Genomic DNA, 14,153 nt, shown 5'->3' with positions numbered 1-14,153 from the left:
ATAATTCAAACAGTGTAGTCATGATGACTACTGGTACATGCACTACAATATCTAACTGAGAATGAGTTCTTGAATCTACGGGTGACGGTGTTGATTGGGCACACTTTGAAAGATATTTGGTTTGGCGGAAAATTAAAAAGAAAGATAGTGAGAGTTAGCTACACACATGTATTCATTTGTCGTTGTTCAAGCGAACGCTCCATCGCCCCGTGTTTCAAAGTCGAAAAACATACTTCACGCGGAGGCACGTCTTTCCGCTCAGACTGCTCGGAGCAAACTGACGACCAGCGGCGTTGAAGGGCAGACTCCCTGCCACATTTCCCCACCGGTTTTACCGCGCTTCCATAGATAGTCGCGTTGAAATAAAATCATGGGCATTGCTTTATTAAAGAACCATTTACAAGTCAGCTTAAAAATATGAGTAAGACGGAAGCACTTTTAAGAAGTAAGAGTGATGGCGCGGGGCAGGGAAGAAATGACGCCAGCAGATAATCACCATTAGATTTACATTACTAACGATTTCTAGGAATACCCTAGAATCCCCTGCCTCATTGTGGAGCGAATGAAAATAATATACGTATAAAAATATAAAAAAATTATGACGGTGTGATTTGCTGCAAGCCATCGGATACGTGCTAGCATATCGTGGGTACATTTCCCGAACACTCACCAGTTGAATGCCTATTTGAAAATCTGGAAATGATTATCCCAAGAAAAAAGGCCTGGCAAAGCGAACAAAACACGGATAAAGTGGCAGGCCATTCGAAAAGGTACAGACGGAGATGCGGACAAAGGGGAATGAGATAATGTTGATGTAACCCTTCTTCTTCTTTCTTTCCCCTCGTCCAATGAGTGAGGGTCTTGCGCAGGAAGGTGGCGATAGAGAAGGGGTGCGACGCACGGAACTGGCGGAAGGAAAGACCGGGAGGGGGTAAAAGGATCTCTCTCCCCTCTCTGGTTCGAGAATGCAGGGAGGGTTAGGCAAGACAAAATAAATCATGTTCGGGTGAAAGAGAGGCGAAATGGCGTAAGGTAATTTAAGTTGGATGGCAAAGGGGGCGGAGGACGAGGATGGGATGTCTAATGAAGACGTCGCGTCATTGAGTGGCGAGTCGTCGATGCGTCTCAAGGGCGTATGGAGTGGGAATGTTTGTGATGGGGGGGAAGGGAAGTTGAGAGGATCCATCCGTTCTCGGGTACAAGATTGCGATACACGAGTTCACACGCTCCCTCCATGAGCCTATTCGCTCCATGACCTAAATCCAACCCTCTCCACCCTGGGACAACAAGTGGTGGAGGGAACAATTACGGACGAATTAAGAGATGAAACACGATTCACCGCTGAAATTTTTCACACTCCAATCTAACTCATTTCTTACAGAATCGTTGAACAAAATCTTCAAGGGAGACGGTAAAAAAACAATCAAATATGGGTCATCTGATCATTCGGCTGCGTTAAAAAATTGTGCACTACCTTATACTACCACAAAGCGAATAATTCCCGAAAATTTTATCTTCGAATGCGGGTCTTGAGATTTTGATAGAAATAAGTGAATTCTGCGCTTTTGGACGCACTAAAGAAACAGCTGTGCCTCGAATTTAGAGGAACTTATTGAATATGATGATTTAGAATTTACTACTGAAATTCTGGTTTTCATCAAATAAATAAAAAGAGGAATGTCACATTGTTGGGTTATTGTTTAATGATTGCGTGGTTTATGTTATGTGATCATAAAAGTATAATATTCATTAGCAGAGGCTCTAACTCGAGAGATAATACTTGTATGAGTACGTGTATATTAGCTAGATCATCCGTATTGCACCGAATTTGACTTTTTTTATTCTTCTTTTATTCGTCTTACACATTAATCTAGATAGTTTTGACTAATTACTAGGGAGCTCTTTGGATATGCAAGATATCCTGTAGGATAAAATTATAAAATTTACAATGGACGGTAAATTTAATAGTCACACATTCTTTACCGAGCTCCGTCCAACAAGTACTCATTTCTATCAATCGCTGTAGTTTTGATTTCTTTGTACAATGTGTAGGGTGCGCATTGCTTCATGAGAAAAGATTCAACCTTCGGATTAAAAGGAAATACATAGATGTTTTGAGGTTCCCTGAACACGCTTTGACTAATTCCAGATTTCTCCCGCATATGCGTTCATATAAAATAAAAATTGTTTGAGCGTGATAACTAAAAAAATGTCACCTTGAACACCATGGAATTTTATTCTTAGCATTTTCATTAGAATTAAATGAACTGATTAGGGTATAACCAAGGTACATCCACTCGAAGTGACAGTTTACGCCAGTTTTTAATATGACTGTTACGATGCCGAAAAAACCATTTAAAGTGAGAGGTAGACCTTAGAGCTACAGGGTTCGTCCGGAAAATAAGTGTACTGAGCTCAGGAAAAAAAAATTATTACACTTTTACATATCTTAAGCTAATATTCCTCAAAATAGGACCCTTGTGAGTTGATACACTTGTTCCAGCGGCGTTCCCATTCCTGGAACGCTCCCGCGAAGGCATCATCGGGAACCTCTCGAAGACACGTCGTCACGGCCTCTTTGACGGCGTCCAAAGTCCCGTATCGCGTTCCTTTCAAACTCCTCTTTATCTTCGGGAACAGAAAGAAGTCCGGTGGTGCAGAGTCCGGGCTATAGGGCGGGTGCGGCAGCGTTGCCACGCCGTGCTTGGGCAAGAAGTCCGACACGACAAGCGCGGTGTGAGACGGCGCATTGTCGTGATGCAGCCGCCAGATGTTTTGCTCCCTAATAATCTCGTGCACTATTGTTTTTGGCACATTACACTGCTCTGCTATCATCCGAACACTAAGACGACGATCAGAGTTCAGTACATCGCGAACTTTTCGCACATTTTCGTCGGTGAGTGTCGTTGATGGGCGTCCAGGCCGTGGTTCGTCGTCGACCTCTTCTCTGCCCTCCACGAACATCTTGTGCCACCGAAAGATCATGTTTCTGGACATGGCTGACTCCCCGTAAGCCTGGTTAATCATACCGACAGTTTCGGTAGACGATTTCCCAAGCTTTACCGCAAATTTGATGGAATAACGCTGCTCCAAAAACTTCGGCATCGCGTTCCGTGACGTGGGTCGAGCGTGGAGGTTCGCGTTAACAGAGCTCCTCACTACACCACAGCTCAGAGCCGACTGCCTTTTTCAGCGTCGCTTGCCAACATACCCCCCTCCAATCGCAACCCGTCAGAGCGGTGCTGGGCGCGCCTGGAGCGGCGGGAAAAAATCAGTACACTTATTTTCCGGACGAACCCTGTATTTTTTATTATAACCGGTGGGAATTTCCAGGAAGTACCACTTTAATGATCCTCATCATAATGTGAAAACAGTACGTGGTTAGCGTAGGACTAGAACCTTTATTCGGCCAAAGGAATGCCTTTTCTCATTATGGTCACCATTTACCGTTACCTCTCAAAAAGAAACTTACCTCGCCTTGTTCCAAATACCCCGGTTGTCTTTCCGCCTATCCTAATCTATCAGTCAGTACTTTCAACTCCCATTTTCCTCCAGACGTTTCCCAATTTCCCCATCCAAAGCATCGAACTAAAGTCCAATTCAACATTCTAACAGTTGTAGTCCTCACATGTGCCGTCTTTGCCACTGCTGTCAACTCGTGCGTGCAAGGATTTGGGAAGAATGGCGCATGCGAAGCCTTCTCCCACTGCCGAGCTAAACTCCATTACAAATGAGTCGAGTCCCGCAGTCCCTAGGATGCATTCTCCCTCTACATCTCATCTTCATCTACATACTACCCTGCAAGCCACCGCGAGGGAGTATGACAGGGGGGTGACAACACGAGACTTGTAATATCAAAAATTGACTTTATCTTAATTGGTAATTGCAATAAATATGTAGATTAATTAAAATAATGAAAAAAAAACAATAATGCGTAACTACATGTACATGAATTACGGTATCTAAATGCGAAATACTTCTCTAAGCATACGGAAAGAGCCGATAGTAACAAGAAAAACAATAAAATATGATAAAAGATTTGGTGTTTTCCCGGCGTATCAGCTGCGTAAATTCCTCTCGGATCCTCCACCGGGTTATATCGTCCATATTGGCCGACGTTTCGATGTCCGACTCGGTCATCGTCTTCAGGGTTTCAGAAGCCCTGAAGCAGATGACCGAGTCGGGCATCGGAGCGTCGGCCAATATGGACGATATAACCCGGTGGAGGACCCGAGAGGAATTTACGCAATAAAATATGGTTACAAAAAATAGTGATGACATACTACGCTACTTAGAATTGAATGCATTTTTCCCCTAGCACGGTCGTTTGCTGGTAATCTGTTCCCTTAACATTCCCGGGATAAATGATGTCTTAAATCTGCCGGCTCTGCACTTAATTTCTCTAATTTAACTGTCATAATCTCTTGTACTATGCGGCTTATAACTTCTCCAGCCGATGTGGTGCTTAGGGGTCACTGAAACATACAAAACCTTGCACAAGGTCCAGCCTGATGTCCGTGGAGAGAGGCCAAGTATTTGGAAACAAATCTCCGATATCAGCATTTCGGTCAAGGTGAACCCCATCGTATTACGGAGAGAAATGTTAAGGAGTGCTTGACAAGGGAAGAGGTCACTTCATAAACTCTGTCCGTTGCCAAGTGAATATTTTTATAAATAAGCTGGGGAGTAGTTTGTAAGTGGTAAGGGGAGTAGTTTGTGGGTGAGGAATGCAGATAAGAAGGAGAGAAGATAAGTGGTAGGGCGGGGGAGAAAAGGAGCGAGTGGTGGGAGGAGATCACCCTTGGCATTTCGTTTGGGTTCGCGGATGTTGAAAAAATTTTTTATTTAATTTTACAGACAAAATAAAAGGCACACATATGACACCGGATTCGTCGTTCATCATTTAGTCCAGGTGAATATTCATTCCCTGACTTTCACTTACCACAAGTTTGAAATATTTACTTGGTTCTCGCATATTCAATAGTTTCAGTCAAAAAACTGTTATAGTACTAGTACTGGTACTGAAAAATACCTGCGATTTTTTAATTACATATATATACGAGGGTCATCCGGAAAGTAGTACCCGTTCGTGAAATAAAGACACAAAAGTAAATATTAACAAACATAAAAAATTTTATTTGAAAGAGGATACTTTAAACTACTTCTCAACATAATCTCCAAGCAAATTAAGGCATTTGTCATAACGTGTGACAAGTTTCTGTATTCCTGCTGCATAGTCCTTCGCCGCCAGCTCATTGAGATACGCGAGGGACCCATCTTGCACAAATTTTTGCATAATGCAGATGGTGTTTAACAATTTCATGAACAATTGTTCGAGAAACATTGGGAAAATGCTCACAGATGTCATCAATTGTGACGCGCCGATCGTTCCTCACGAATTCGTCAACTGAGCTCACCAGTTGGTCTGTAATGACAGACGGTCTCTCCGAACGCTCATCGTCGTGTGTGTTCCCCCTCCCCATGTTGAAGTTGCGACACCACCGCCGAACAGACGACTCGTCCATTACATTGTCTCCATACACCTCCTTTAATTGGCGATGAATATCACATGGGCGAACGTTTCTTGCATTGAGGAATTTAATCACTGCCCTCACTTCACAACTGGCGGCGTTCTCAATTTTTTTAAACATTGTAAACAATCACAGAAACAACACAGGCAATGCTAGCGTCACGCAACTTGGCTCAGAGAAGGCAGACAAGCCACTGAAGCTATCTGACCTCGTCCAGCGGCTACTCGCGTCGTCAGCACTTCATGCGGCACGAACGGGTACTACTTTCCGGATGACCCTCGTATGTATATATATATATTCCGGTACCATGGGGTCCTTCCGTAGGAATTGGTACCATGTTACGATACCTATTTTTCTCACCCTAGTTACCATTGAATCCTTGTTGAATACTCATGGAAGAAACCCCAAGAATACGCATGTTAAGTGGCACTTCATATTAATTTTCTAAAAGGCGAATATGTATTTCAATACCAGTTCTTATTTCAATATGACAGAAAAAATATTTATTTCCTTTTAGTTATTTTTATATAAGAAACAAATTTCAACAATAAATTACCAATGCCAATTATTTGTAAAATCATAAATCTACCAAGGATTATCGCCCTAGGTACAAGTACCTTGTGTGTATGACTACCAAACTCTGATTCGATTGAGTAAAACTCTTGCATTAACAAAATGACCAATGGGAAACTAGACTAGAACACGCAGTTATAACGAATCTGCACAAACTGACATAAGGAATCATTTTTTCCTCGAAAAATTCGGGCTCGCAATGGTAGGTAACAATGAATCCTACAACAATTCAAACAAACGAGAAGTAAAATATCATCATTACAGGTTATCCTATTCCGGTCACCGTATCCAAACTATCCATACGTATTTATTTTCCTTTTGTGACAACTGTTTGCCAATATAGCGGATATAATTTGATTTTATAGAACCAACTTAATTATCAATTTCGTTCACGAATGACGTCTACATCTACAATACCCGTCTAATGAACTAACTATCTGTACGGTGAACTCATATATTTTTCACATAAGTGACCCTTGAGAAAATAGGTAGAAAGAAAGCCTTAAATCAGATTTGTTTTGAGCCTCTTCATCCCGTCTATTGCATACATTACAATGTTTTTTCAAAATCCGCCATATCGCTCGAGTCATAATCGCTAATACCTCACGAGGACCAACTTTATTTGCATATGGATATATATGAAACTTTTTAAGCCGTTTTTTTGTGGAATTTTTCCATCGTACAGGTAAAATGAAACACCGCAATAATACATGTAATAATTATTCTACGTTAACGACCATGCTGTGTAATTCCACCACCTGACACTGCCACTCAGTAGTGAAACCATGATCATTTAGAATAAAAATTAATCATGGAATTGCTGCAAATGTTTATTAACCTACTTCTATTTTTCGGGGTATTTACTATTCAGTTAAGTTTTAAGTTTACGTTCTTTTCTGAGCCTCACGAAATGAGATGGAAGCCAGTTTTAATTCAGTCTCAAACGTGAAATTTAAGAGGAGTCATCACTTGATTACAATTGTCAAGCCACTCAACGTTGTGTGATAAAGTCCACAAAAATGACAATTTAGGTTAAAATGGACGAATCGGGTTCCATGATCTCGATTTATAGAGAGAAAGCCAAGTAGATAGCCGCCCTCTGATTAAGCCCATGGCTACTCTGGAAGGATGCAAAACTGATAATTTTATTTATTTATGCACACTAAGGAAAATAATTTATGGAAGGGTGTAACATGACTGGTGTGACTTAAGTTCAAAAAATATTGACTAAATAGCTCTCATGAACTGGCGAGGGCAATTAAGCACCCCCACCCCTTAAGTGAACAGGCGCTTCCTAAAACACATTTTATCCCCATTTGGCCCACAATGTGTCCCGGTCAGGTTTGGTTATGAGCGATAACGAAGGCCATGGATATGAATGGCAAAATCAAGATAAATTTCAAGAGTTCGGGAAAACTCAACTGTGCCACTTCTTATATAGTATTATCAGTGGTCTTCCACTTAAGGTAGATTTTTTTCATTTAATTTTGGGTTTCAGCACTAGAAGGGCAACGACTCGAAAATGTCACGAAAGAAAACCTGCCGAGTTTTAAGAAGGCAGGAAAAGTGGGTACAAAAATAATTTAGGGGCGAGAGAGAGAGGAGAATGCTGGATAAGCTAAGCAGGGGACGGAAAATATTAGGTTTGTCGGGTGTCACTTTTAAGTATCGTATCAGATGGAGCTTAGAAGTGGAGTCTATCATAAAGAATATAACTTGTATGGTCGTTTAAAATTGATTTTGCATGAATATACTATATACGTCTGTTTGGGTGTGAATTGACATTCTATTGCTTGTTATCCATGTGGTCTTATTCTGTTGTACAGGTGGTGTTTTAACTACCCCCGCCACAAACCCTTGCGGCGGCTTGCGAGGTCTTGTACAGATTTAGGCGCACGAAATATATTGGTTGTATATGATAATGGTACGATTATGATGATATATCGTACGTAGATATAATGGTGACATAGAGAAAACATGGTATTTCCACAGAAATGCATTTATTTCGTAACAGTGTTTACGACTTTAAAAATCCGAATTCAGGTGAACCACCACCTGAAATGAAATAAATACACTAACGCGGAAATACTATGTTTTCCTATCCTGTATGATGAATCGTTTCCACATAGTTATGGCCAATGCCGCCGAAAACAACAAGTCAAGCGGGGGTAAGTTTCAGCGTCCGTCCAAACCCTAAATGTGGACTACCATTAATAATAAACATTTGTAGACACACTAAATAATAATTAGTCTGACAGTGAAGGGATCGATATGAGGGAAAAGTGGAAAGGGAGGAGTGCAGCATCAAGTTCGAGGGCCGTGATTCACCCACCCAACCCTTTCTCTCGCCCAGCCTTCATCATTCCCCTCCCATCCGCGACACCCTTTTCCCCTTCTAGCTGCAGTCCTCGTCCAAATAATTGTCCAAATCCTCCACCTCCTCCCACCCCCCTCAGGCATATCTAGCGAGAGAGAGAGAGGGAGAGGTAGAGATAGGAGCCACATTGAGGTTTTCGCTCGGGGGAGGGGGAGGATGGGAGGGGAAGGGAACAATAATTACTCCCTCCCGGCCCTTCTTCCCCCCGGGTCTGTCCGCCGCAGGAGCCCATTCGTCCGTTCGAGTGCCATCGCTGCCCACCGCCGGATATCCCCATTGTGTGAGGGTATATTTTAGGGACGAGTTTGAGTCTCCCGACCGGAATTGTGTGAGATCGTGAGCCGCGGTTGATGCTCGGAGATCGGCGGGCGGGGGACGCGAACGTGTTTATTTCGGGAATATAAATTTTTTCGCGATCGGCCCTCCCAAGCCCATCCAGTCCGCGTTCTCGGAATAAGGTGGGTGCGGGGAGGGTGGGTGGGTGTGACTCCTCCCTCCTACCTTGGAAGGGGAAACCGTGCGAACATTTCGATTGGATCATTCCCTTCCAGTTGGGCGGAGGATTGTTCGGCAGGAATTAGGCTTTCAAATCCAGGCCAAAGTCGATGTGATATTTCTATTCGCTTGCTGAAAAATTACGGCAGCTTAAACGTCTGCTCCGTGCTCAGCTGAAGATTACCGCTTTCTTCCGATATGAATTACATTCTTATATATGTAGATACTTGTACTGTAAGTACACGCGTGTATATATATATATATATATATATATATATATATATATATATATATATATATATATATATATTTATTTATTTATTTATTTATATACATGATATGGAAACGCACGAGCAGTAATTACTTAATCAAAAAAATACCCTGAGACGGTAGAATACTGCGAAAAATGAGTCAATATTTATACATAAACAACTGGTGCTCAATATTTGTGGCCACACGCCTTTGCGGCGGCTAGTGGAGAATTGTGTAGGTGTAGTTACACTCGCTTCATGCCCAGGTGTGCCGTTTGCTTCCGGGGTGACACTCTTAGCTAGAATTTTATGGTTTGAAATGAGAGTGGAAGTTTTTAACAAGTATTATTCATCATGGTTAAGGCTTATTTTTCTTGAAATTTGAAAAATGTCTTGAAAAATGTAAATATCAAACATAACGAAGGTTACTTGTCAAATACATTCCAGCCTCTGCATAGAAATGCTATTAACAGTAGAGCTTCACCAAAATAATGCCAACTGACCACATTTCAGTAAATTAATTCTACGGAATCAAATTTGACCTCTTTCCCACTTCCTTCTCCACCGGGATCTCAAATGAGCAAAACTACATTCGTAGAAGCGCCAGTCTATCACTGTATGTAATTATGAATAATTGTACGCATAAATCTCCAATCATTGTTTCCGAATCGGATTCATCCAATTCCAGTTCCGAGCCGGCTGGCTTCATTCCTGCGGAAAGTCGATCGCGTCGAAACGTCGCGTTTCCCAAGAAAAGAGAATGCTAACGCAATCACTACGACTCTGGAGAATTAAAAATGGTCCATGCTTAAAGTTGAAACTAGCTAATAAACATGAAAATTTGGAAATGACTGTAATTATTCCTGAATTTTGTGTTTGCACGAAATGGGGGTGAATCTTTCCGAGCTTATTTTGCATTTCCAACCAAAAAAAGATTCAGTCCTCTGACACAGCAATTGAAACGTCCTACCGAAAAGGTTTGTCACAAGATTTGAAAACTTATCCCCATCACATTTGATAATCAACACTTTTCGCAGCGTGATAATTAATTCATGCCTAGGTGAACATCTACGCACCTCGGGCAAATTGAGGCGATTAATTATCAAGGTCCATTTAAGACATCGATATCAACATGCTGACCATTGAAAGAAGTGAAACAGATACCAATAATAGAAGACAATAATGGAAAAGTTAACTTAGTTTTAGTTTGTTGGTCAATTATAAAAACTTTCCATTTAAAAATAAAATGCTGTTTATTTCTCAGAGCTCGAACGTGGTGAATTTACTGTTTTCATTATACAGAATTAAAAAATGGTATAAATGAAATAATCTTTGGGAGGACTTCGTCCTTGGGCATTTCTACAAATCATTTACAAAGGAGTTACAACGGAGGGGGAGAGATTGAAAATGATCAGATAATTTTACGTTATCAATTTTTGGTAATAAACATGGATAATATAACCGATGTGATAATGTGACATAAATGTTTTACATAAAAAAAACTAAATATTTTTTGATCGTTAGCTTATCACATCAGTGCGTATCAGAGAAATTTCCAACACAAATATTGCCTAAGTCGACCGTAGATTGTTAGTCCACGGAGCCCGCGTTGCCAATATTTTTAATATCACTCTCTCTGTCTGCCTTGATTTCCCTGCTAGCCCAAGTAAATATGGGACTCACCTTTGAACAGTGGCACCAGTCTCCCCCAACATGTGATGGCGCCCTTCCGGTTGAACTGACCCAAAGCCAACTCCATGTAGAACAGCGGTATCCCTCCGACCACCAACATGATACAGTAGGGGACAAGGAAGGCCCCTGTAAACGAAAGATGGAAATTGGACGAGGAAGAGAAAGATGAAGCAAAATAAATTCACCTAATATTAAATAATGTAGACTAATTTTCAAAGTCCTCACATTCAATGAAAACTTTTTTCATGTTTTTTAAATGGTTAAGGTAACTTGGGCAGTGAATATAGATAACTAAATATACGAGTATTTATCAAAGATAAATAGCCATTTATTCGCAAGTAGGTCATAAAATTCTTCACGATTAGCAGTTAAATGAATATTAAATTTAAAAAAAATTAAAAATATTTCATCAAGCACAACTCCATTCAATTAACGCAATATTCATACATGGCGTTTCCCACAACGGTGGAACGATTTATTAATGAGTTGAAACGAGTTTATTTAAGCGATATATGTGCTGAACAAATGTATCAGCCGTGTATTTGATCGTTTAGCCACCATAATAAAATAGTAATACCCTCACACCGGATAAAGTAATTCATTTTAGAAATACAGCATCTCAGAGGACATTGGCTGAGTAAGTCAGATGTGATCATTAATACTCCATGCGTTAGTTATCAATGAAAAGTCTGGTTAACAGCAGTTAGAAGAGCAAACCACAGATTTACGGTAGTCTTATTTTCTCGCGGCATCATTTTAAAAGAGCTGATTTACGTATCCGTATAACGATCGATTCGATTTTCTTTAAAGCTAAACGGTTCAGACTAAATATCACGTGAATCTACTAATATATTTCTATTATCCACCTACTTAGGCATGCAATATTTCAATCATCCATTTTCAGAAATTTTGAATTTCATAAGCATCGATAGCAATATATATATGGATAGATGGTTCTAATATTTGTTAATTACAAAACAAAAGAGATACTTGAAGATGCCTCCTATTTTGCACTTTTGCATAATTTTCTTACACTTTTGTAGTTTACGTACCCCTGTAATACGATGCGATTCGTTACTCTTTTACCTTCTGAAGTATTTCGTGGTGATTCTAAATTGGCACATCCATGATAGGGGTTAATTGCATTTGCATTTTAATTGCTGTCCTTATTCATTTTTCATTTGTATTTGACTTTGTCGCGACAGTTATTGAAACGCATTTTAACAAACGCAACTGAATTAACTATTGTCGAGTAGGAGAGACTTGGGCAGGAGCGGAAAAATTTCAGGACAGATTATCATGATTTCATTAATTTATATTTAAGATTGTGACAGTTGCAGCCCGACTAAAATTAGATGTATTTAGCGACTTCATATAGGCATATAGTTTTCTCATAATTTGTGATTTTCTTTCAATATAATAATCTAAAAAAGATCTTCACGTTGGCAAATGTCGATTGTGCCACTCAGGCAGTTTTTGACAATTCTCAAAAATTACATATTTATGTAATTGAGGAAAATCTGTAAAAGATTGAAAAGAGCACAAGCTAACGGTAATTTATAAAAAAAACCCATTTGTTGTAAGCAAAACAGTAAGAATGCTAAATTAATCTCCACTCCATTTAATTTTTTTGGGATGCATATGATATTATAGATCAGTATTAAAAATTCCACGCGTCATCAAAAACTCTTGAACTCTCGTGCTTTCTCTCCGATATCCTTTTTGTTAATCTATTCCAATGCGTCTCACAAGAAATAGTTAAACTGCGAAAATATTTATTTCTCTTCACACGGAGGGTAGAATTTCTGTTAATTACATCTTTCTTGGTAAAATTCATGTTTACAAGCGAACCCTTCGTATGGTTTCACTCATATTTTCTTACAGGTATAACCCATTGATTTCAATATCAAAGAGTCATTTTAAAGATAGATTATAATTGCCTGATAACAGACTTTTATTCTACTTCCTCTCCCTGCATTTAATTCTAACTCCATACAAATGTTATAGTGTGATACTGTGTATGATATTAGAAAATATTTAATCGCAACAAGGAATATCAACCTATTCCACAAATTAAAGCCCTGAGGAATGATTCGTGCTCTTGGTGAAACTCTTGATTTTATCATTTACTCCTCGATCGACTTCCCCTTCCAAAGAATGTACGATGTTACAGTTCCACGAAATGGATCTCGAGGTTTTCTGCTGGCATTCTTGTGTTGCAGTGATTATGCATCGGCCACGAAGCTCCTGAATCTTTGAGATTTGCTCTCATCATGACTTTCCAGTGGATACACATGGACACTGGACAGTGGACACTGTCCACTCAGAAATACAAAATGTAACTTCAACCCACGATAATAGAAAAATACAATGCATGATATTATTCGTGATCTATGTTCTTGTAGTACACTAGCAGTTGGTGCACATTTTATAATTAACTTGCCCCGATTTTACCGACAAATAATTCTTATTTTTTCTAGATTTTTCTTCCTTAATGTTTAGAATCGGTTGAGGCACTCCCAGCGAATCATTTCCATGGCTTAGTGTTGGTTTATGATAGGCCTTCTCGCTTAATGGCCTGCGTCAAACATGAACAGGTACCCGTTTCTTAGGGATAAATGCAGTTTTACAAGTACTTGTAATTTTTAGTTGATGGCTAAGGTTTGTGGACGTTCATGCCGAGGAAAGAATTTAGGAAAAAAATACTTTAAAAATTAAATTTAAACATGTGAACTACACCATAGCATCTTAAATATAGTGCATAGTATGCTTGGGAGATGCTACTGTAACTTGTGGCATGTTGTACAAAAAATGTCTCTTTACACAGGAGAACGCTGAAGTCTTTTTTCCTAAGCTCTTTCATCCTTATCATTTGCTCATGAGAAGTCTGCCGGTGTTAGAATATTATGAACACCTTTCGCTACTGACGCGGCTATACTTTGTGCGAGTTTAAAATATTTATATTGAATTACGCAAAGCTGAGTAAGAAAAAGAGGGCGTGTTAATCAAAATGTGGCTATTAGGAGCGAGACCACGAAAATCGAGGAAGGAATATCGTCCTTATTAGCAATCCACGATTTGCATGTCATATTCCTGACACACCTTTTTTCAACTGGCTCTTTACCTGATTTTTTTCTCGAATATTTGAAGAAACTGATTGATCCCGGCCCTTTCCGATATGCCCGATTAAGCAACCACCCTTTTACCTTGTTAAATTGTCCCATGGTATGACTC

The 14,153-nt window shown here is 39.9% G+C and overlaps 1 protein-coding gene across 3 annotated transcripts in view; it reads right to left on the bottom strand.

Moving 5' to 3' along the window:
* The window catches only part of DAT (Sodium-dependent dopamine transporter), a 208,858-nt gene that overhangs the window by 39,118 nt on the left and 155,587 nt on the right, over positions 1-14,153 (bottom strand). For all 3 annotated transcript variants that reach the window (XM_071590854.1, XM_071590852.1, XM_071590853.1), the window contains one exon: positions 10,911-11,045. In XM_071590854.1, coding sequence (XP_071446955.1) covers positions 10,911-11,045 — 135 coding nt within the window. The remainder of the gene's footprint in view (positions 1-10,910; positions 11,046-14,153) is intronic.

The sequence above is a fragment of the Hetaerina americana genome, unplaced genomic scaffold (genome assembly GCF_022747635.1).
Source record: "Hetaerina americana unplaced genomic scaffold, ioHetAmer1.1.p SCAF_4, whole genome shotgun sequence".
In the NCBI taxonomy this organism is placed as follows: Eukaryota; Metazoa; Arthropoda; class Insecta; order Odonata; family Calopterygidae; genus Hetaerina; species Hetaerina americana.
The sequence above is the reverse complement of the archived record's forward strand: the minus strand, read 5'-3'. Positions and strand labels throughout refer to the sequence as shown.